The 22785-nt window shown below is 45.0% G+C and overlaps 1 protein-coding gene across 1 annotated transcript in view; it reads right to left on the reverse strand.

Moving 5' to 3' along the window:
* Positions 1–22567, reverse strand: part of LOC125443741 (A disintegrin and metalloproteinase with thrombospondin motifs 18-like) — a 46016-nt gene extending 23449 nt beyond the window's left edge. The window contains exons 1-3 of the mRNA XM_048516040.1: positions 22220–22567; positions 22030–22117; positions 14124–14440 (exon numbers count right to left, since the gene is read on the reverse strand). Coding sequence (XP_048371997.1) covers positions 14124–14440; positions 22030–22117; positions 22220–22348 — 534 coding nt within the window. The 5' untranslated portion in view covers positions 22349–22567. The remainder of the gene's footprint in view (positions 1–14123; positions 14441–22029; positions 22118–22219) is intronic.
* Positions 22568–22785: the final 218 nt, after the last annotated feature.

Here is a 22785-nt window from a genome sequence, read left to right on the forward strand (position 1 = left end):
TCCATAGTACCAAATATAAGCCATACTCCCATGCCCCAAAGCCTTTTATGTCAGAACCCAGACTCCCAGCATGCTTTGCTCAGATTCCAACAGGTTCCTTGACAGGTAGGGGCTTCTTCCTGACCTGGTTCTCAAAGGGAATAATAGGTACATTCAAACAGGCTTGTCAAGAGCCTTTAAAAACCTCATAGTGCCGTCTTTGTAATATTTTGTTTGTTAATTTATTATTTTTGTTTTCCTTTGTACATATTTTTTAAGGAAAAATGTCAGCTCAGTTTTCATACAATAACTGACTACTCCTACGTTAGGACAGGGAACCCACCACAAGTCAAAGCCCCCTTCCGCACATACAGAATAATGCACTTTCAATCCACTTTCAGTTCACTTTGCAGCTGGATTTTACTGTCCGGAATAGTATAATCCACTTGCAAACAATTGTGAAAGTGTATTGAAAGTGTATTATTCCTCATGTGCAGAAGGGGCCCAACTGGCAACATGTGATTTGACTGCCCTCCCCAGGAACTTATGCCATTGAAATGAGTGAGGGGAAGAAATGTTTCAAAGGATTCCCACCATAATTTTCATGAACAAAACAAGTTTCTTTGGTGCTTAAACAGAAGTCCATAGCACAGGGATAACAAGTTGTTTTCCCAATGCTTCAGTAAAGGCCCCGTCAAAATAGAGAAAACATGCTTGACACATCTGATTCTCATTCCGATATTAAAGGGTGATAAAGCAGTAAACTTCATTCCTGCTTGAATACTGGTCAAACTGTGTTAAATCTGAATTCCAGAATAGCAGGATTCTGTTAAAGATCAACAGGTTTAAAGTCCCATCTCTTCCTTTTTCTCAGGGTTTCTCTGCAATACTACAAAGCCCAAATAACAACTGTAACATTTAGATGTATAGTAAACCACATAAACATCCATGTCTTAATCACAAACAGATCCCCAAGCACAAAGCATGCCTGCAAAACTACAACTGAATAACCATCATGTTGTCTGTTAAAAAAAAGAAAGATGCATTCTTGAGCCAAAACCCATAAAAACCTGCCTTTATGGTGTTATGCTAAGAGATAGCTATCAGCTGTCAGATGTGGAAACACAGGACTAGTGAAACAGCCATGGCAACAGTGATACTCTGGGAAACAAATTCACCTTCCTAAAGGAGCTAATATTTATCTGTAATAAATGGTCATAAGAAGACATTTTATACTGAGTCAAACCATCAAGTTATTTTGTGGTTCTCCAAAGTCTTGGTGGGTAAGGGGGGGGGGAGTTTTCTTTCCAATCCCTGCTACTGGTAGCTGTACCTTTCCCATTTTGGGTAAACAGAATTTAAACTAGAAAAGTGGTGGAGGAAGGGAGAAAATTAACCCCTGAATCAACACCACCGTAGTCCTAAGCCAGCTAATTCATTCTAATATGGAACAGATTATTCATCTGTTCACCACCATACCTAGATGACATTTATCTATCTGCATCTACATCAGTGGTACAATGCTGTTATAATCCTAAAAACATCCTAAAAGCATCAACAACAGCATCCTTTGAAACAACCATGTTACTTGAATGTAGATTGATTTATTTTATTTCCCTCTTTTCTCCCCTGTTGAGAGTCAAAGCAATTTAGAACATCATTCTCCTCATCTCCATTCTCTAACAACTGTACGAGGTAGACCAGGCTGAGATTTATTTATTTTTTATGTGCCCAAGATCACCCAGCAAACTCTCATGGTGGAAGTGGGGATTTAAACCCAGATCTCCCAGGATCCCAATCCAACATTCTATCCACGTTGCTATGCTGGCTCTCTACACTGGTATTGTTTAATTTCTGACCTGGTGGTCAATTCTGTCTGGAAATAACCTCCTTTCGACTAGAAAGTCTTCCACCTATCCCAGAGATACCTGAGAGCCTGCATGGTGTAGTGGATAAGAGTGACAGACTCTAATCTGGGGAAACTGGTTTGATTCTCCACCCCTCCACAGGAACGGTGGACGTTTACCTGATGAACCAAGTTTCTTTCCTCACTCCTACACACTAAGCCTGTTGGGTAACCTTGGGCTAGTCACAGTTTTCCCAGAACTCTCCCAGCCCCACCTACCTCACAAGGTGTCTGCTGTGGGGAGGGGAAAGGAAGGTGATTGTAAGCTGCTTTTAAACTCTTTACAGGTAGAGAAAAGCAGGGTATAAAAACCAACTCTTCTTCTGGAGCCAAATTAGACAAGAGACCAGGAAACCCATTCATGGCTCCACTGGTTCATTAAAAAAAAACCTAAACAGCAGCCACAGAGACCCAGGCTCATTCCGCACATGCAGAATAACGCACTTTCAAACTGCTTTCAGTGCTCTTTGAAGCTGTGCAGAATGGCAAAATCCACTTGCAAACAGTTGTGAAAGTGGTTTGAAAACGCATTATTTTGCGTGTGCGGAAGGGGCCCCAGTTTGGATCAGATCACAGCATGGGAGAAAGGTGGGTTAACTCTAACTTCTTGGCATGGTGAAACACATCTCACTATGACATGCCTCTGAAGATGCCAGGCACAGACACGGGCGAAACCCCAGACCATGGCTACACAGTCCAGAAAACCCATAACAGCCAGTTGATTCTGGGTATAAAAAGAGGGCAGAGGGAAGAGCCCAGGATAGTTGCTAGGACAGACGTGGAGAGGCGAGTACTGTAACCGTATGAAGTGGAAATAAATGCCTCCCTAGCAAAGAACCCTGTGGTCTTCGCCTTCTGTTGTGGCGCTGACCAATCATGACGGTCTGAGTCTACCATGCAAGGGTAACAGAGAGGGACAGCGCTCACTGTTTAAATGCTCCACACCATCCTCTTCCCCATTTGAATCAGCTGAATGCCATGATTTTGCAAACACATGTGAGTGGTTTAGGATGCTTGTCATGCAAAATGCATAATAAACTCTGTGGGAGCACTTGGTGGATTTCCTTTCATATACGTGTGAAATCAGTGCTTTGCAAAGAAATCCAAAGAAGAGAGGAAATGATGAAATGCAAGAAGTTCATGTGGAGCACATAAGTGGCCCCATTTCCCTTTCTGTCCCTATCCCCAGTTGGTTGTGTTTTTAAAACATGTTTATAAACAAGCCAATGCATGGGCTACAACCAAGGAAGGAGATGTGAGCGTTTTAACTTTTTTTTCTTCTTTCCCACATGGCAGACATGTATTAGATTAGTTTGTTTCATGCTCGTGAATTCCATGTCTTGATGAAAACCTTCGCCGAGGAGGTTTCCAAAATTTACTGCCTAGAACAGAATGTTCTCAAAACATGGTCTCCAAGACCACCAGTAAACCAGAGCATTCCTTGGTTAGCCTCAAAAGAAATTACAAAGCAGGAAAAATAGAAGATTGTAATGGGTGAGGTTAGAGTTCTACACAAGTCGACCCTACCTCACAGGGCTGCTGTAAGCATAAAATGGAGAAGAAGAGGAGTTGGTTTTTATACCCCCAGCTTTTCTCTAAGGAGTCTCAAAGCACCTTACAATCGTCTTCTCTCCTCTCCCTGCAACAGACACCTTGTGAGGTAGGTGGGGCTGAGAGAGTTCTGAGAGGACTGTGTCTGGCTCAAGGTCACCTAGCAGGTTTCATGTGGAGGAGCAGGGAAATAAATCCAGTTCACCAGATTAGAGTCAACCACTATATCACACTGGGAAGAATGTTATAAGCCACTTTGGGGCCCTGTGTGGAATTATTTAAAAGATGCATCCTTCTTAGTGATTCTTTGTAGGTAACTTTAATGACCTAATCATGGCCCTGTGGAATATGGGCCTCTTCTCCAGTAACTGTGGAAATGCAATTCAAATAATGTGCGAAGACAAAAATGGTGGCACACTGCAATACAAATTTATTGCTAGCTATCAATGCATGGTCATGTGCTAGGGCAGGTGCTAAGCTTCTCGCCACGGGGCTCAAAAAGTATGTTGACATGCACACACGTAAACAGACACACACATCAAAAAAAAACCCATAAAGCAATCTGAGAAGGAGCTTGCCTTATATGTGAGGAACTATAGTCAAGGAAAGTTTGCCTGGCAAATGTAATTTCAGGTGGGTAGCTGTGTTGACCTGCAGTAGAAGAACACGATTCAAGTATCACCTTAGAGGCTAACAAGATTTCTAGGGTAAAAGATTTTAAGACTCAAAGTTCTCTTCATCAGATACAAACCTGTATCTGGACTCAGATCTTGCCCTGGCAAATATGAATGTCAGCATTCCACATTCCATTGGCTGAAGGGAAGAACATTCTGAAACAAAGGTCCCATTGGTCTGATACAGCAGGTCTCTGCTTACGTTCCTCTAGGTGTGGGGAACTTCCTTGAGGAATTCTGATGTTAAATCCCCATCAAGATTGCTCAGGAACTTCACTGACTGAAGGGAAGAACATTCTGAAACAAAGGTCCCGTTGGTCTGATACAGCAGATCTCTACTTATATTCCTGTAGGTATGGAGAACTTCCTTGAGTAATTCTGATGTTCAATTCCCAGCAGGAGCTTCCAAATTTGCCTTAAAATCTTGTTGTCACTCTCAGCATTTTGGGGCTGAACAGGATAGCTGCATACTCTTTTTTTTTCCCAACGGATTTTCCCTTTTCCAGCAATGATAATGGTCTCCACTTGCACTGCAATAGCTTCTGAACTACGAGAGTAGGATCAGACATGACTTGCAAAAACAAAACAGACTTTCTCTTCACCTGTCAATTGTATCTGTGTGTGTTTCAGACATACAATATTTCAAAATGATACAAAGAAGGGATGGATTCCAGACAGCTCCAATTCATCTCAGACACTTCAAGATTCTCCTTGGATTACACAGATATTTTTCAACTTCACACTTCCTAAGTGATTTATTTCTGGCAGTACAGAACATGATATGCCATAGTTAACTATGTCATAATTTAATCTTGCTTGTTCAGCACAAATTACATGATCTGTGTATGTGTGTTAGCAAGAGTGAATTTCACCCTATTCCTTTATAGTTCCATAATTTTCCCAAACTCCATTTCATTCTTCCTGATTTTAGTTCCTATAATTAATTCTGAAACATGTACAGCTTTGTTGCTGCTTTCAATGTATTATGTGCATCTGTGTATTCTGTATATTCTGTGTTAACATGTGCATCAGTACAACACCACACACACACACAGACAGTATTGTATGAGTGTGCCTGTATCAAGATTCTGTTTTTGTGATGCTTTACTGAAGGGCCAATTCACAACCTGATTTCTCAAGCTGCTTCTCCTACAGTGTTTCTCCCCACCCCCACCCCAGGGCCTCCATGTCATCCCTTTCTCCATCTTCCTAGTCTTCTAAAATGAAGGCATCAAGGGTCAGGGCATCCTTGTATAGACATTTCCAAAGTTCTCCACTTTAGTATTCAGGGCTGTTAAGAACCACAGGTTCCCAGACAAAGATTCTCTATTCCCCATCAAAACTCACACCCAGCCCAAATATCATGTGAAACCAAGTTGCATGATATACCTAGCTAGGTTTATTGGCCCTCAGGCTGACCAACTTCTGTGAAAGTGTTTCCCTGCTGCATGTTTTATCAATCTTTTACTCTGTTTTCTTGTCATGGTATAAACCAGTTACAAATGATCATAAGCACATTTAGGATATCCCATGTGTTTGGCTGAATGCACTGGCTTGCAATTAAACCGCATATCAAACAATCTACAAGACTGAAGGCCACACAGATAGTATTGTAAGAAAAAGATTGCTGTTATGAGTACATTAATGAAACAATTTTCCCACCAACTATAAGGTGATTTTTAAAAATCCAAATACTCACCGTATTCATGTGTTCCTTGTGATCTGTTGGCATACAAGCAGAACACATGTTGAGCTATTCACACAACTGGAGACCACATGGAGGGTGTTATTAAAAATAAAAACATGCCAATATTTTTCATGATGGGGTTTATTATTCTGATTACGCAAACCATGTGGTCTCCATTCTTATGGATTGTTCAACATATGAGTTTATTTGTAGGTGAATGCTTCCAACCAATCAACAAGGATTAGGTGATCTGGCCATTCTTTTCATAAGTCCATACACTGAGCAGGCCCTGCTCAGGCTAGACTGATCTTGTCAGAGCTCAGAAGCTAAGAGGGGAAAATCCTGGCAAATATTTGGATGGGAGACCTCCAAGGAATACCAGAGTCATATGGAAGCAGGCAATGGCAAACCATCTCTGAACGTCTGTTGCCTTGAAAACCCTACAGGGTTGCCGCCATCTGCCACTTGACAACACTTTCCATCACCATGTTGTCAAACATTGAATATTAAATCAAGAAGGATACTGACAAGTTGGAATGGGTGCAGAGGAGGGCAACAAAAATGGTAAAAGGTCTGGAATCCATGCCCTACAAGGAGAGACTTAGGGAGTTGGGTATGTTTAGTTTGGTGAAGAGAAGATTAAGAGGTGACATGTTGAGATATTTGAAGGGATGTCATGTTGGTGAGGGAGCAAGCTTGTTTTCTGCTGCCCAAGAGACCAGGACCAGGAGTAACAGGTTCAAGGTGAAGGAAAAGAGATTCCACCTAAACATCAGGAAAGACTTCCTGACAGTAAGGGCTGTTCAACAGTGGAATGCACTACTTTGGAGTGTGGTGGAGTCTCCTTCTTTGGAGCTTTTTTAAGAGATGCTGGATGGCCATCTGTCAGGAGTGCTTTGATCATGTGTTCCTACATTGCAGGAAGTTGGACTTGATGGTCCTTGGGTCTCTTCCAACTCTATGATTCTGTGAGTCCATGAAATATGCTAATATTTAATGGAGAAAGCTGGTTAAGAAACCTAGCCATGGCTGCCTTTATTTTGACAAATCCACCCAGACTTTAGATGGACAACTACAGGGTTGCAAAATGTAATACCTGATCTTAGGTACTTTTACTTCAATGCCAATTTTTTGAACTAGGTCAGCAGCAAAGCACCAGGGATTGCCATAAGCCTGATGTGACTTGAAGGCAAAAAAGAAAAAAAACTGAGCAGGGATAATGGCTGCCTGAATTTACCCTTAATTTTTGCTCCAGGCAGTATAGTGGTTAGAGTGCCAATCTAGGATCAAAGACAATCAGGTTCGAGTCCCCACTCTACCATGGAAGCTTGGTGGTGACCTTGGGCCCATTGTACACTCTCAGTCCAACTCACTTGACAAGGCTGTTGTTGTGAGGATACAATGGAGGGGAGAGAATGAGGTAGCTGTTATGGGGCCCCAGTGGGACATAAATGCAGTAAATAAAAACTGTAGGGGATGCTGGTCTTAAAAACTGTTCCAAGCTTGGCAGGCCAGCAAATTCAAGGAATCAGAGGGCACTCAAACCACATGTTGATATTTTCAATTTAAAAGCAATTAAAATCCTTGTGGTAGGGAAAAGGTTTTAATGAGAGAGATCTCAAAAGAGTTCTTTTTCTTCGAATTACAGTGACACGGACTCCACACTTAAGGATGAGGTTCAAATGTGGGCTACACTTTCAATCTATCACAAGAAATTGATCCACAAGCTGACCTGGAATTTTTAAAAAAATCACTGTTCTTCAGGTATTGTTATTAAACCCTTAATTCGTGTGAACAGCCAAAAATGCAAAAAGAGCTTTGCTGAATCAAACCAAGAGTTCAACTGGTTCCCACAAGGGTCATCCAGATACTTTGAGGAAGCCCACAAGCGTGGAATGAAAATGACAGCAGATTCCCAATGCTGACTGACAGAAACTGGAATTCAGGGCACACTGACTCTGAGCATGGCAGCATCACTGAGCCACCTTAGGCCATTCATGCATGCAGTGTTTACCTTGCAGCTGTGTGCTTTGCAGTTTTCTGTTTCAATGGGTTTCTCCCCCTGCAAAGTGAACACAGCCAATCAAATCCACCCTTTTCCTGTCCTCTCCTTCCTTGTTCTATCCGTGTGGGGAGGAACTGCTGTTGTGTGGGCAGAAAAAGCCTGGAGGAGCAAGGAAACCCAAAGAAAGCAAAATGCATGCTAATCCCCTTCACTTTCCCTACAAAGGGGGATGAGTCAAGTTTTGCCAGGTTTTAAAAACCGCAGGGCTTCTCTGATCTGCTGTAGGTTTACTTCAGGATAGGGGAAACATGTGCACAACCAAGAATCTGAAGAGATGTACACTCACTATGGGGCAAACTACAAGTGCATCAGTAGACTTAGTTTATAGTCACTGGTGGAAGTATCCACCATAATGTTGCCTAGTCCCCTTACAAAGTCATCTAAGAGCTCAGCCATACACCCTGGCTTCTCCCCAGTACATTTTAAACAATGGCCGTTTCAAGATCGGTGCCGCCATAAATTCACGCCGCCAAAGAGTTCTCTGCTCGGGCGTGGGGGCGCTAGCCTGTTCGCGACATCAAAGCGTCGCGAAAGCAGGCCAGAAAGCGAGAAAGGCCCCTCGCGAGGAGAGGGGCGGCTCCGCGACGAGTCGCCTCGTCTTCTTCGCCCCACTCATCGATGTCGCTTACCGTGGCCGCTTGCTGGTCGTGGAAGCCCCGCCCACACTGCCCTCCGACCCCTGGAGGTCGGAGGACAGTGTGGGCGGGGCTTCCACGGCCAGCATGGCGACGCACGGAGACATCGTGAGTGGGGCGGAGAAGGAGACAGCGTTCTTTTCCCCGATGCCCAGCGGTTCGCGACCGCGCCGCCCGGGGAAGACATCTTCCCTCCCAACAACAACCCTTTAGCGGTTGTTGTTTAGAGTGGCCTGACGCTGCCCTGGGGGGGGGAGCACAGTCAGGTCGGGCGCTTCGCTGGCATTGCAGCGAAAGCATGCCGGGCCTCAATCTTGGCGGCCTGGGGAGCGGCGCTTTTTATCACTTCCCTCTGTGGCCGTCATGCTTTTTGGGCCGTGCGGAAACGGCCAATGCTTTTCAAGGATTGTCTTGGCAGGAGGAGGAAGATGAGGAAGAACAGGAGGGAAGCTCTAACTCTTTCCCTCCCTGTTGGGAAAAGGTACTCCCAAGCAGATTTCAGTCTTGCTGAATAAAATAAACCCAATAGGAGCTCAAGGATCGTTTTCCAAAAAGCAGCAGAATGTTACTCCTATTTTCCTCCCTGATAAGGGAATCTCTGCAGATGCATTTGCAAATGAAAAAGTGTTGGAAAGTGCTGTCAAGTCCCAATCAACCTATGGTGACCTCTGTAGGGTATTCAAGGCAAGAGATGTTCAGAGGTAGTTTGCCATTGCTGGCCTCTACAAAGCAACCTTGAACTTCCTGGGTGGTCTCCCATTCAAATGCCAACCAGGGCCAACCCTGCTTCGCTTCTGAGAGCTAACAAGATTGGCCAAGCCCGAGATGGGTGTTTGTTTAATGTACATGAGGAAACTATCATCTGTGCATAAGCTGTGAAGTATATAATTCTCCAGCAAACCGTGTTGTATGAAAAAGTGTTTTTGTTTGTCAGTTCAGAATCTACTGCCCATCAACCTTATTGGGTGACTCCAAATTCCAGGATAAAAGGAGAGGGAGAAAGTATTCTTTCTGTCCATTTTCTCCACACCATGCATAATCGTATAATCTTCTATTATGTCCCCCTTAGTTGTCTTCTTTGTAACCTATCTGAGCGTAGCCAACATTTTCAATCCTATCTCAAGACAGAGATGCACACAAGGACTTTTAAAATATAAGCATCAACTTGTAATTGGGGGGGGGGGGAAGCATTATGTGGATTGACTAAGAAGTTATTCACTGAGGCATGTTTTCAAGCAAATGCCTTTGGGATCAGGATGCGAGCGGTACCACCCTCAGCTCAGCAAGGAACTAATATTAAAGCTCCAGTCTACGCATTTCCTTCACAGCACGTTTTCCCTGCCTGCAAGTGAACAGCCACAACCACCCCCACCATAAGAAAAACCCTCTGAGCAAAACAGGTGCTATGCTTCAGAACTTTCTAACTGCCTTCCTCCGTTAGAAATTTTCCCAGCGTTCTCATCTGTCACAATTCTGTACCATGAGCAGATTTTCTTCACTGTGACTTTTGGGGGGGGAGAAAAAAAAATACCTACCAAAAACACTTCAATTACAATATTAACTTTAAACGTTTCCTGCAGTTTGGACTCGACTAATTTAAAGCATATGGAATTGATATTAACAGCCAGCATCCCGACCACTTTCAGAAAAGAAAAGAATCAGTGCAGAATTAGGAACGCAGCCCCAAAACAAGTTGACATTTTTTTCCTAGAAATATCGAGAATTCCCATATCGTTATCTACAGAGACAGAGGGAAAAACCATTCTGATGTTTAAGTTATGAGCTGCTTGATCTATTTATAATGCTGACAGACAAATGGATTCTAAATAGCAGTTTACTGTTGGTTTACCACTGGTAATATAGCTGGAAACGGTCCAGTAGTTATTCTAAGATTCCCAGGAGAAAGCAGCAATTATGGCCCAGAATGTAGGCATAGCTTCCGATCGCTTAGCCATAGTTAAGAGATTAACTGTGCAATCCTGAGGAGAGTTACTTCAGTCTGGCTGAAATTAACTAGATGTGAAGAGACCTTCAGGTTGGACCCAGGGATACTGATGCCATTTTAGTGTCTAATGGGGCAATTTTAACATGCCATGAGGGCTTGGTCTGGAGTAGGAAAACTCTCCCCCCACTCCCCCTAGCCTTTTCAAGAGCCAAAACAGTTGCTCCCAAAGTCTAGGGATTGGGCCCTCGTTGGGTTTTTAAATCTCCTGTATGGCGCTGAAATGGTGGTAGCATCCAGCCCAGAGATGCTGTCATGTCTAGTCATACTGGAGCAATCTTTGTAAGACTGCACTGTGAAAGTAGGCGGTGCCTTTGCTCCTCAGACTCTCCAATGCAAACATGGCACATGTGATTGTACACATCAGTGTATCAACGATTATTTTGCTCCAGCATCCCAAATAAAGATAAGAGACTACAGCAATGGGTTTAACCAGTTTATTCAAATTAGCTGATCTATGTCATCAAGCCCTGAAATGGATAGCTCAGACGAGCCTGATCTTATCAGATCTCAGAAGCTAAGCAGGGTCCTCCCTGGTTAGTATTTGGATGGGAGACCACCAAGGAAATCCAGGGTAATTACACAGAGCCAGACAATGGCAAACCATCTCTGAGCGTCTCTTGCCTTGAAAACCCTACAGGGTAGCCATAAATCAGCCGCCTCTCGATAACACTTTCCACCACCAGGTAATCAAATATTAAAAATGCTAACATTTAGGCGGGGGCAGGCTGTGTTAGGCTGCCTTTATTTTGGCAAAGCCACCCAGTCTTTAGATGCAAAACAGCAGGGCTGCAAAATTCAATAACTCCTCTTAGATAGTTGTACTTCAATGCCAATTTCTCACACTAGGTCAGCAACAAGGCACCATATCCTCAGTCCAATTTTTCTAGCTAGATTACACACAGACTTTTCCTCCCCCACCCCCACCCCCCCTCCACCTCACTCAGTAATCCTCTATGCTGGCAAAACTAACAACCAGGCAAGTGAATTCTCTAGGTCATTTCCCCACCCCCCCAAAAAAGAATGAGATCAAAGAGTCCCGCTAGTTTGTCGAAATACAATTGCTTCCAATTCCCACTGCGGAGTTCCAGGCTTGAATGAATGGGTCACTGCAGTTTTATTGTGGAGACGCTATTGCTAATGAAAGGAACAATGGGGAGATTAGGGCTGCCAACCATGTAGTAGCAACACCACTTTGGGTTTAATTGTGGCAAACAAAGCACATGAGAAAGAAGGGCAACCAAGTGACAAACGTGGTTAGGAAAGGGAGGATATGGATGGCATTAGTCCACAAGACGCTTCCAATCACAAGTGCAGGATCAAGACTGACATCCTGAAATGGTGGTGGTGGTTCCTGATCGATAGCAATGAACATCAATAAAAACACTTATTGGTAAAGACAGTCAGCTGTGCAAGCACCAGGTCACTACTGACCCATGGGTGACAGCACACAACAATGTTTACTAGGCAGACTGTGTTTGGGGTGGTTTGCTAATGCCTTCCCCAGTCATTCACACATTACCCCCAGCAAGCTGGGTACTCATTTTACAAACCTCGAAAGGGTGGAAAACTGAGTCAGCCTTGAGCCAGATACCCGAAACTGACTTCCATTGGGATTGAACTCAGGTCACGAGCAGAGTTTGGACTGCAGTACTGCAGTTTACCACTCTGCACCGTGGGGCTCCCTCCCATAAAATCTGTTATAAAAACGTTCAAAGGAAAATTGGAAAGATCTTGACAATCCCACACCCAGATGCTTCAGAAATTGTGTATTTGTCAGATCACCTGACAAACTGTACTTCTCAGACCACTGGTGTACATCTATGTACGCGGAATATCATTTAATAAAAACAGAGTATCACACATGCTGATTCCACCTGATTCTCATCATTGATGTGGAATGTCCTATCAACCACTGAGGGTGTAGGATTAAACTACCCTTGAACAGACATGTGAGGGTCAAGCTCCAGGGAAAAATGCGGGGGGAGGGAGATCTCCTGTGAAATATTTTCTATTTTTGAGTAAGAAAACCTTGTAACTCATTCCAAAAGCACCATACAAGTGCTGTGGTAGTACAGGATGCAGCAGTTTGTATCTCTCTTCAATTTCTGGGTACAGTTAAAATTTTCTTATGGAGAATGGTATTTAAATACACCAAATAGTACACCATAAATATGCCAAATAGTACAATTGTATAAATACATGATGCATTTTATATTGTTAAATCAGCAAAAGACATTTAGATTTGATGGAAAGCTATGTATTTTATATTTTCCCATTTTCCCCAGTATTGGGGGGGGGGGGGGTTCCTTCGATTGTTTTCAGAAAAGCAAATAACAACATTAATTCCAGTGGCTTCAAGATTTCAGGAGATTCTACAACTCTACCCTTGAATGTATGGAATTCCATAAACACAGGGAAATGTCTGCATGCACATTGCCAGTATAGAATTGTAGCACAGAGATTCACCTGGGAAAATCTGTACCGGAAAAATACAGGAAAACCTTTGCAGTGTTAATCAGCTTTGGGCTAACACCAAGCTCATAGATGCCCAGCCCTTTAATGCAAATGCCCATTAAATAAAAGAGATGCATCTCCATGAATTTAAAAAGTAGAGCTAAAATCAATAAAGCTGAGCTAAAGACCTGACATAGAAACGGAAGAAATTTCCAAATGGAGGTAAAATCCATTGTGATCCCAACAAAAAGTTTAATCCATTTGACCACAAAACACAGTTTTCAGATTAGTTCAAAAATCTAGATTTTCAGAATTCAGAATGTTTTGGAAGGTACTGAGAGAATAGACAGAATAAGAAGAGAGACATTGCAGAGCTGTATATTTTAAATGACAATGACCAAACAGAACAAGGTGTTATGTGCCATCTTGAAACCACTTCTAAGTCACCAGCCTCTTCCCATATGGTTCACAGTTGCCATTTCCCACCTCTACATACTCAAGGATTAGACTTTTTTTTCTCTAAACAAAACTCAGAATCAAAGTAAGTCAAATTCCACTCCAGATACTAAATTCCCTTCCTACACTACAAAATCACATACACGGAAGACACGTCAGATGATAATCACAGGATGGAACCTCACAGGCATCCCATTTCTATCAAACCCCCAGCAAATATTGCACCTATCGGATCATACAGCATTCCTTAGGAAGCCTGTTTCTTTGTATATTATAGCCAGTTCTGCAAACGTGTGGCGTACAAGCAAGCAGCAGGCAACGGTAGAAATGAGAATAAAAGCTATTCATACATCCAGGAAGGATCTGGCACAATTAAGGCACGGCTGCCTGTATTGACCATGAAGACTTGATGCGGAAAGGAAATTCCCATGGATTAACTGTGCACATCTGCCACCCGAATTATTTTCATTAGACCTGTCTTCGAGAACTGTAGCCTGAAGACTACCACTGGCTTGGCAAACAACGATGTAATTTAAAGCTCCCTTGTTCAATAAGATTACATTGGCACACTGAGCAACGGGAGGAAAGAGAGGAAGGAAGCTGATGGGTCAAAGGGGACTGAATGTTTCAGGAGCCAGGTAACTGTGTCAAAATGGTAAGTCCCGTCAAAGTCTAGGCCACATCACACATTCCTTTAAAGAAGGCACTTACCAAGCCTACACACGTAGATATGGCTACTGAAGAGGAGTTATAGTTCCGTATAAATCCCTGATAGAAACACGGTTCAACCCGGTGGTCTTTGAGATCTGCGATGCCGTCTTTCCCAAGGACCTGGACAGTAAAACTGTAGCTAAAAAGATCAGAAGGTTTGAGCTCCAAGTGCATATCTTGTCCAAATGCTGAAAAACGGTAGTGCAAGGAACTCTTAGAGCTCGGGAAAGATCTCTTCCTCCTAGCGCCGTGCAAAATGTTGTGCGAGATGTATGATCCGCTGGAGTCCACCTCAACGGGAGTGACAAAGATGTAATCTGGAAGGATAAAGCGGGGTTAGCTGTAAACCTTCATCACCCAAGCACAAGCTGGTTTTTGACAATTAATCTCCTTGAGGGATGTTTAAAGAAGATGACCATGCAAGCTTTTAAACAGCAATGGCTGGAGCCTGTCAATTACAGCCAACCACAGACAATTTCAGCCAGTCCCACATATGTCAAAAGGGTTATAAAAGAGGACTTCTTCCTTCTCTGCCCTCTGATGGTTCCCATTAAGACAAACAGAGTGCCACAGCTGTGAAGTTTCCCACAGTCAATCTAGTGAAGACATTTGTCATCAACAGGAATACTGCTCCATTTCCTGCTTCTGTCTAGTTAAATAAGGACTACATGAAAGGCCAAGTTGCCCACCTTCCTTATGTCTCCTTGGCCCTTGAAAGCAGAGCGAAAAACATGTGGTCATCACTGCAAGAACTCACGGCTTGTTCAAATGGATTAAGCCATTAATTTATTACTGACTCAAAGGATCCATGCTTTATCCACTATCTATGGCTGGTTTTCGAGCTGAAACTGATCTTCTGCACTGAAGAATAATCTCCTCTCTGCAAAGCTGGACTCCACTGGCTAAAATCTTATTCGCAATCCAAAGACTCCAAGAAATAGGATGGAGAGAAAATCTACCCGGAATCTAATTCTTCACCCTGGCCACCAATCATCCACTTACTAACACAAAATTGGTTGGAGGACCATCATATTGCTGAACCTTCAGAGGAATCCTTACACCCTTCTAAACCCAATTATTTCAATTTATTTAGAAGGGTGTAACTCAGATAAAGATATGCGTAAATTAGATCTGATCAGCACCTGGTCTGGGAACCCCCCCCCCCTCCCATGATTAGATCTGATCAGCACCTGGTCTGGGGACCCCCTCCCATAATTATATCTGATCAGCATCTGGTCTGGGGACCCCCCCTCCCATAAGCAGTCTTGAGGTCCATTAAGACAGCATGTCTACAGGCCGGTGCATTTAAGGGCAACAGTAAATACATGCAGCGCTTACACTGGTTAAAAGTTTTACCCATAGGACACATCATGTACGAATCAAGCCAGAGAAACTAATTGGAACATTGTTTCTCTCCCCAGGCATCTTTAAGACACACGCTCAGAGAAAACAATCAGAGATATGAATCTTTCCAGTGAGGCAGCCAAATCAGCACACATGAGGATCTGGACATCAGCACTGAAAAGATTCCCTGTAGCCAAAAAAACTTCTCACATAGTAAAACTGACTCTGTTGCATCATACTGCATGGAGGCAGAGCAAAAACTGTAGGTTAGCTTGAACCTGTTTTTTTCTGCAGGTAATAAAGGAAAAAAGCTGTGATGGAGACCAGGGGACCTGAACCGACAAGAGTCATATGTATTGAGGTACTGTAGTAAACAGGTGGGTTTTTATTTATTTATTAACTTCACTTGTTCTCCACTTTTCCTCCCCAGTGTGAACACAAAAGCAGCTTATATCATTCTTTTCTCCACTTTTTTTGGTGGCATCAAGTCACAACTGACTTATGGCGACCCCGCAGGGTTTTCAAGGCTAGAGACATTCAGAGGTGGTTTGCCATTGCCGGCCCCCACATCATGAACCTGGTATTCCATGAAGGTTGCCCATCCAAATATTTACCAGGACTGACCCTACTTAGCTTCGGAGATCTGATGAGATCAGGCTGGACTGGAGCTATTCACATCAGAGCCCCCTTATCTGTTTTACTCTGGGGTAGCCGCCCAGTGTGTGACTGGCCCAAGGTCACCTACTCTCTGACAGAGTAGGGATTTGAACCTGGATCTTCCAAATCCTAGTATAAAACTTTAACCACCACACCATGCTGACTTATGGTTGCATTCACCCAATTTTTCTGCTGGTAAAAAACAGGGAAAAAGTCCTCTTTTGATCCTCTTTGGCAACTCCAAAATGCTGTGGTAGGAGCCTGCCTGAATTACATCTATGTGGAACGAGGTTTGTAATAATTAAGGGGTTGAGTGAGACTGAGTGAAAACACTGACTGGATCCAACTCAATAAGTCCACAGTGCCGCTAACATAAAATTGGGCCTAGCGACTCCATGGCCTGAGTACATATAAAATCTTTCTACTCTTTCTAAGCAGTAACTATATTTACTGGGGTTACAACAGAGTTTCCCCAGTCAAGTGTAAAAGACAGACATGTGCTCACGTACCCTGAACAGTCAGCTGTCCCCCATATGTGCGCAGAGAAGTTTAAAGACACAGGTCAATCATTTACAATTTATGTGTTGGGTTGTGGGAATCAGCAGTGCGACCCTGGATGTACGCACAGCACACCATGTCAAGTGCCAAGCTTCTTGCTTAGTCATTAAACTATAATTCAGGGGGAAAGTTTCAGCTTTCAACATGGACTTTGAACACTACTATCTTCTTGGCACAAAGCGCAAAGTCTGACTTAGGTGTAAAACCTTTCTCTCACATGTTGACACAGAAAGGACCTCTGGGCACTGGAGGCCTAGATGAAACAAGGGGCTCACAACATCCTCTAAAATTTATTTGAGTTTGGAAAATGCCTAAGCGGCTTTTCTGCTGTGTAAGATCAATTCCCCAGACAGCTCAAGGCAAACAATACAGAACAAATTAGAAACCCGGTGTTTGTGAGGTTGGGGAGCCCTGTGGTAAAAGGCATGTACACAAAGCTATGAGTACAAGAGCCAAACCTCACGGGGAGTGACACATGAATGACTATTCACGAGCAGCAGTGGCGTAGGAGGTTAAGAGCTCGTGTATCTAATCTGGAGGAACCGGGTTTGCTTCCCAGCTCTGCCGCCTGAGCTGTGGAGGCTTATCTGGGGAATTCAGATTAGCCTGTACACTCCCACACATGCCAGCTGGGTGACCTTGGGCTAGTCACAGCTTTTCGGAGCTCTCTCAGCCCCACCTACCTCACAGGGTGTTTGTTGTGAGGGGGGGGAAGGGCAAGGAGATTGTAAGCCCCTTTGAGTCTCCTACAGGAGAGAAAGGGGGGATATAAATCCAAACTCTTCTTCTTCTTCTTCTATCATTTATTGCAGCTGCAACTCACTTCTTCTAATGCGAGAACTGCAGCCTTCAGTATATACAACTAGAAGATTTCGATTTAAACCAATCCACTAACCATGCAAGGTGGTGCAGAGTTATGCCAAAATTGATGGCTTTCCATCATGTTGACTCCACAGTCGACTGCATTACTTATTTAATTATTTTATACCCCATTCATCTCCCCAATGGGACCCTGGATTGGCTGACGTCATTATCCTTCCCCCTTCAAGTTATCCTCACAACAACCTCCCCGTGAGGTTAGGCTATGAAAGGGGGACTCTGTCCCCAGGTCACCTAGCAAGATCACATGGTAGAGTGGGGATCCAAATCTGGAACTCCCAGATCCTAGACAAATAGTCTAACCACTACACTACGCTAGTGCTCATATCCTGAATTATATATATGCTACCTTCCACTCTGAACAAATATGAAGTTGCCTTATATTGAATCAGATCACCAGCCCATCAAAATCAATATTGTCTAAGTAGAACTCTTTCAGCCCCACCTACCTCACATGGTGTCTGCTGTGAGGAGAGGAAGGGTAGGAGCTTGAAAGCCACTCTGAAACTCCTTAAGACTGAGAAAAGTTGAGTATGCATCAAAACTCTTCTTCTTCTAGGTTAGCACGTTTGGGCCACTAGTTTCAAACCCCTGCTAGGTGGGCGGCTCCATACAAAGGGCTCTGGTGGCCAGAGATGGCACTATGCTGCCCTCCAGAGGACTTTCAAGTGGTACAGGCAGGCAGGGGGAAAGGCCCACACCACAGCATTCCCAAAGTTTGCTCCACCCCCAGGAATGCCCTGGCCCACCCCACCTTGTGCTGGCATCCAACTGGATGTCAGCATAGCTCTGCAGCGGCCTCCACTTCTGGGGTTGGCCGCCATGGAGCTATGGGGCAGCCAGACACCAGCATCCTTGCTCTTTCCACCAGTAGGGTGCCCTTTATGCTGCCAGAGGGAGCAAAGTTATCAGCATGGGCCTATGCCACAAACAAGCAGTGATTTCACACACACCTTTGGATTAGACCAAAACTGTTGGGGGGGGGGGAGTGTGTGTGTGTGTGTGTGTGTGTGTGTGTGTGCCTGTGTGTATTAGCAGAGTAGAACAGAAGAGACAGACTCTCAGTTGCTTTTTATAAATGAATTTACTAACTATAAAAGAGGGTTACATGGAGATAAAATAAAAAATCCTTTCTTTCCTGTTACACATCTACATTACTGTATGTTTGATTACATTATTGCTACCTATCTGCTGTCTCACATGAAGTCGTCTACCTCTTGTCACCTCTCTGGTGTCGTGTCTGCTCAAACACAGAAACAGAGTTAGCTTTATAACTTCAGATGTACGTGCTCACTAACATGTCAGCAATGGCTGTCTGACTGACCCATAGCTAATCAATAGATCAGGTTATAAACAGTGACTTCAACGAGTGGTTTACATACAAACAGTTAACCTTTTTATAACTGAGTTGTGACAGAGACTTGGAAAATCCCCAACAAAAACAGATGGGTCAGACACTCCCTCTTAACCTACTCTTAATTCAAAGATTATTATGAGAATAAGGGAGGAAATAACCAAGTAGTCCACTGGGACGTCTGAGGCCCCTTCCGCACATGCAGAATAATGCACTCTCAGACCACTTTCACAACTGTTTGTAAGTGGATTGGGCTATTCCGCACAGCAAAATCCAGCTGCAAAGTGCATTGAAAGTGGATTGAAAGTGCATTATTCTGCACGTGCGGAAGGGGCCTCAGAGTTCTGTGGTCCTCGGGAATGCAGGGGACCAACTTGGATTGGGACCACAGCATGCATGTGGAAGAGACTCAAGCTCTCTCTCCCTCAGCACCATTTTCTGGATCTGATATGTTCCCAGGGAGCCACTATTTAGCCTGCTGTCCTACCATACTCTCCTACCAGAAAGATGCAGCCCATCAGTTAAGTTTCCAAAATAAAACTCCGGGAATATTTGAGGTTGGCAAAAGGGAACTGGGAGGAGGAGCTTAAGCTCCCTCCCCATGCATGCCTGGAAATTGAGTTCCAAGCACTGAGCTCACAGTCTTCATTTGCTGACTGAATCCAGGGAGAGACCTGGGGAAAGCATTACAGGCAGGTGGGCCCTTTGAGGTCCTGACATAGCTGGCCTGATCTCATCAGACCTTGGAAGCTAAGCAGGGCCAGCCTCGGTTAGTACCTGGATGGATAATCACTAAGGAAGTCCAAGAACGCTAAGCAGGGGCAGGCAATGGCAAACCACCTCTGCCATCTCTTTGTGGCTAACCACCTCTTTTCATCTCTTGTCTGGAAAACCCCTTGAGGACTTAACAGCACTTTCCACCAGGCCCATCTGAGGCCTTTGGCGCCAAAAACGGCCAGCTCATTCCCCTTCCTTTAGCTCAGTGCCGGGGACCAAAAGCGAAATGGAATGAAGCTGCCCTCTTTGAATTGCAACTACCCTCTTCACCTTAAACCACTGCATTTAAAAAAATGGTTAAAAACAGTAAGCGATGCACTGCTGCAGAGTAGAAACAATGCATGGAGAGCCTTTCACTTTTCCTCCAGTGGTGTTAATCAGCGGCAGAAGTTCCGGACGCTCAGAGGGCTGGTAGCCAAAAAAGCAAGCAGCTGCGAGAGGGAGGGAATTCCCCAGCGCACCAGGCACTAGGGTTTGCCTGTCCTGATCCCTGTGCATCCTGTACTTGTTTACACTCCACGCAAGCATATAACACATGTGTCTTCCCATCCTAGAGATTCAATGCATATCCTGAAACATACTATGTACAGGCAGGACGGAGCAATAGCAATTGTCATCCTTTTCAATGTACTTTATGCTGCTGGAAGAGTCGCATATTTTTTTCCCCTCCGTTCTCTTGAACATTAATTCTAAGTGTTGGAATGTACAAACTGCCTCCAATCCATTCATTCTTTCTCCTGCTGTCTTTGAAATCTAGCAATCCTAGATTGCCTGCTCAGGCATGTTCTTTGAGCTCGCTTCATTTCATTAGTTCATATTTTTTTTAAAAAGGGGGAAAATACTTTGAAGTCTCGAGATTCTGAAAGATGCTTCCCCATTATTTTTAAATAGCAGCTGGGTTTGTTTATTTTTTTGGAGAGATTAACAACCCACTCCGATTTCCTGCTTTTCCCCGAAAGCAAAGTGTGAGGCAGAAAAGTGGGTTTTGGCCAGATATTTCCTCTTGGCTCCGTAACATACTTACAAGGAAATATGTCCAAACGATTCCCTGCGCAGTCCTAAGCAGAGTTGCACTCTTCCGACCCCACTGACTTCAACTGAATCCTTCCTACTTACAACTGTACTATTCAAAAAACATTTTCAAGATCTTTTATGATGCATCTTTCAACCTGAACATGGAAACAAACCAAACTTGCTTCCAAGCACACCCGTTTCTGAGATCGGGACACAAGCTTGCAATCACACCAACCTTAGAACAATTACGCTTGAAAGAATACAAAAACTGCCTAGCTCAGCACTCTCGACAGCCACCTGCCTATCGAACTGAGATGCTCCAAATCTGAGCAAGCAGCAGATTTCAGTTGCCGGTATCTGGTACAACAGCTACATTCGGGTCCAGGAACAGTTTGGAAATCGACAAGATCTTCAGGTTATCTGAAGAAGGCACCTTGGACATTCAACAGCTTATACGCCAAAATCCTTGTTGGTCTCTATGGTGCTACACGACTCAAATCCAGTTGCTGATCAACACAGCTATTAACTGATGGTGTTTAGTAATCAGAGCTATACATCAACAACTAGCCATTTATTTATACTCTGCCTTCCTCCCCGATGGGACCCAAGCGACATTCATCATTCTCCTCTCCCCTGTCATATCCTCACAACAACCCTGTGAGGTTGCTCAGGCTGAGGGAATGTAACTGGCTTAAAGTCACCTAGGAAGCTTCCTTGGCAGGCTGGGGAGTCAAACTAGCTTCTCCCAGACCCTTGCCTTACAGTCTAACTTCTATGCCACGCTGGCTCTAATCAACAGAACTGCCCATCCCCTGCAAACAGTTCTTCGCAAAGGGCAACTAGCCACGGCTAACATCAGCCTTCTTTTGCTTGCTTCGGTTTCACAAAAGCAGTGTGCGATTCAACCCATGGACACCTGACCGTGCCTTTTCCACCCATTTTACAGATGAGGCAAAAACAAGGCAGTGACTTGCCCAGCAATCTGGTTTCTAGAGACAGATGTTGGCGCTTGAAAGATGTAGAGCAGCGATTTATCAAGGTCAGCATCATTCAGCAGCGGCTTTCCGTGATCTCAAGCAAAGATCTTCCGCTGCACCTGATCCTCATCCCCAGGAATGCTGCAGGCTGAACCTGGGAACTTCTGCATCCAAAGCAAAGCCTCCGCCGCTGAGACTCATACAACGCTTCTTCCCCCCCCCCCCCAGCAGAGTCCACCGAAGCAACCTGTCCCCCCCAAACACACACACACACCAGACATCAACTCCAATATGCAGGTTGTGCATCTGCATGCAATTTTTGAAAAAGGCGAAAAAGATCACACACCATGGCTGAGTCCACCGATGCTGCTGCTGCTGCTGCCACCCTCACCGCTGAAAGACGAGGCCAAAGACCCCCGAGAGAGGCAACACACCTGCAAAAAAGGAGGACAAGAAAGGAAGGAAGGGGAAAAGGCAGGGGGGTACGGGGGTGGTGGGCCCCCCCCCTTCCCAAGAGCAAACGCATTCCGCCCTACCTTGGCAACGCCGCCCAGCCAGAAGAGGGTGAGCGCGGGCATGGAGGTGCCGCTGCCAATCGCGACGGGCAAAGCCCCCAGGAGAAGCAGGAGCCAGTCCATGGCCCTCTCCTGGGCACATCTGGGCATATGGGGAGAGGCAAAGGCGAGGGACGGGGGTTACCTGCCGCTGCCGCCGCCGGACACGTGCAGCGGCAGCGCCGGTCCCCGCCACATGCTGCCAAGGCTTGGGGCAGCCCGCTGGGGCATGGCCGGGCTGCGCCACCCACCGCGGGCACCGGAGGAGACGAGCCGGGATCCCTCCCCGCCTGCGCCGCTGCCAGCGCGCAGCTTTTTGCAAAGCGCGGCCGCCCCGTCTCGGTGCGTTCCCGAGTCCCCCCCCCCTTCCCCGGGGAAGGAGGGGCGAGAGCGGGGCCGCGCGCCAATCCCGGAGCGGGCGCGCGCACGCGAGGCTGGCTCTTAGCCGGAGGACCCCGGGGAGGGACCCTGCTCCGGTGGGTGGGACGCGTCGGGGGTCCAGCACCCCCAGCAGGGGGGCAGCATCCAAACGGGGCGGAGGGTTTCTG

Source organism: Sphaerodactylus townsendi, linkage group LG14, assembly GCF_021028975.2.
Source record: "Sphaerodactylus townsendi isolate TG3544 linkage group LG14, MPM_Stown_v2.3, whole genome shotgun sequence".
Taxonomy (NCBI): Eukaryota; Metazoa; Chordata; class Lepidosauria; order Squamata; family Sphaerodactylidae; genus Sphaerodactylus; species Sphaerodactylus townsendi.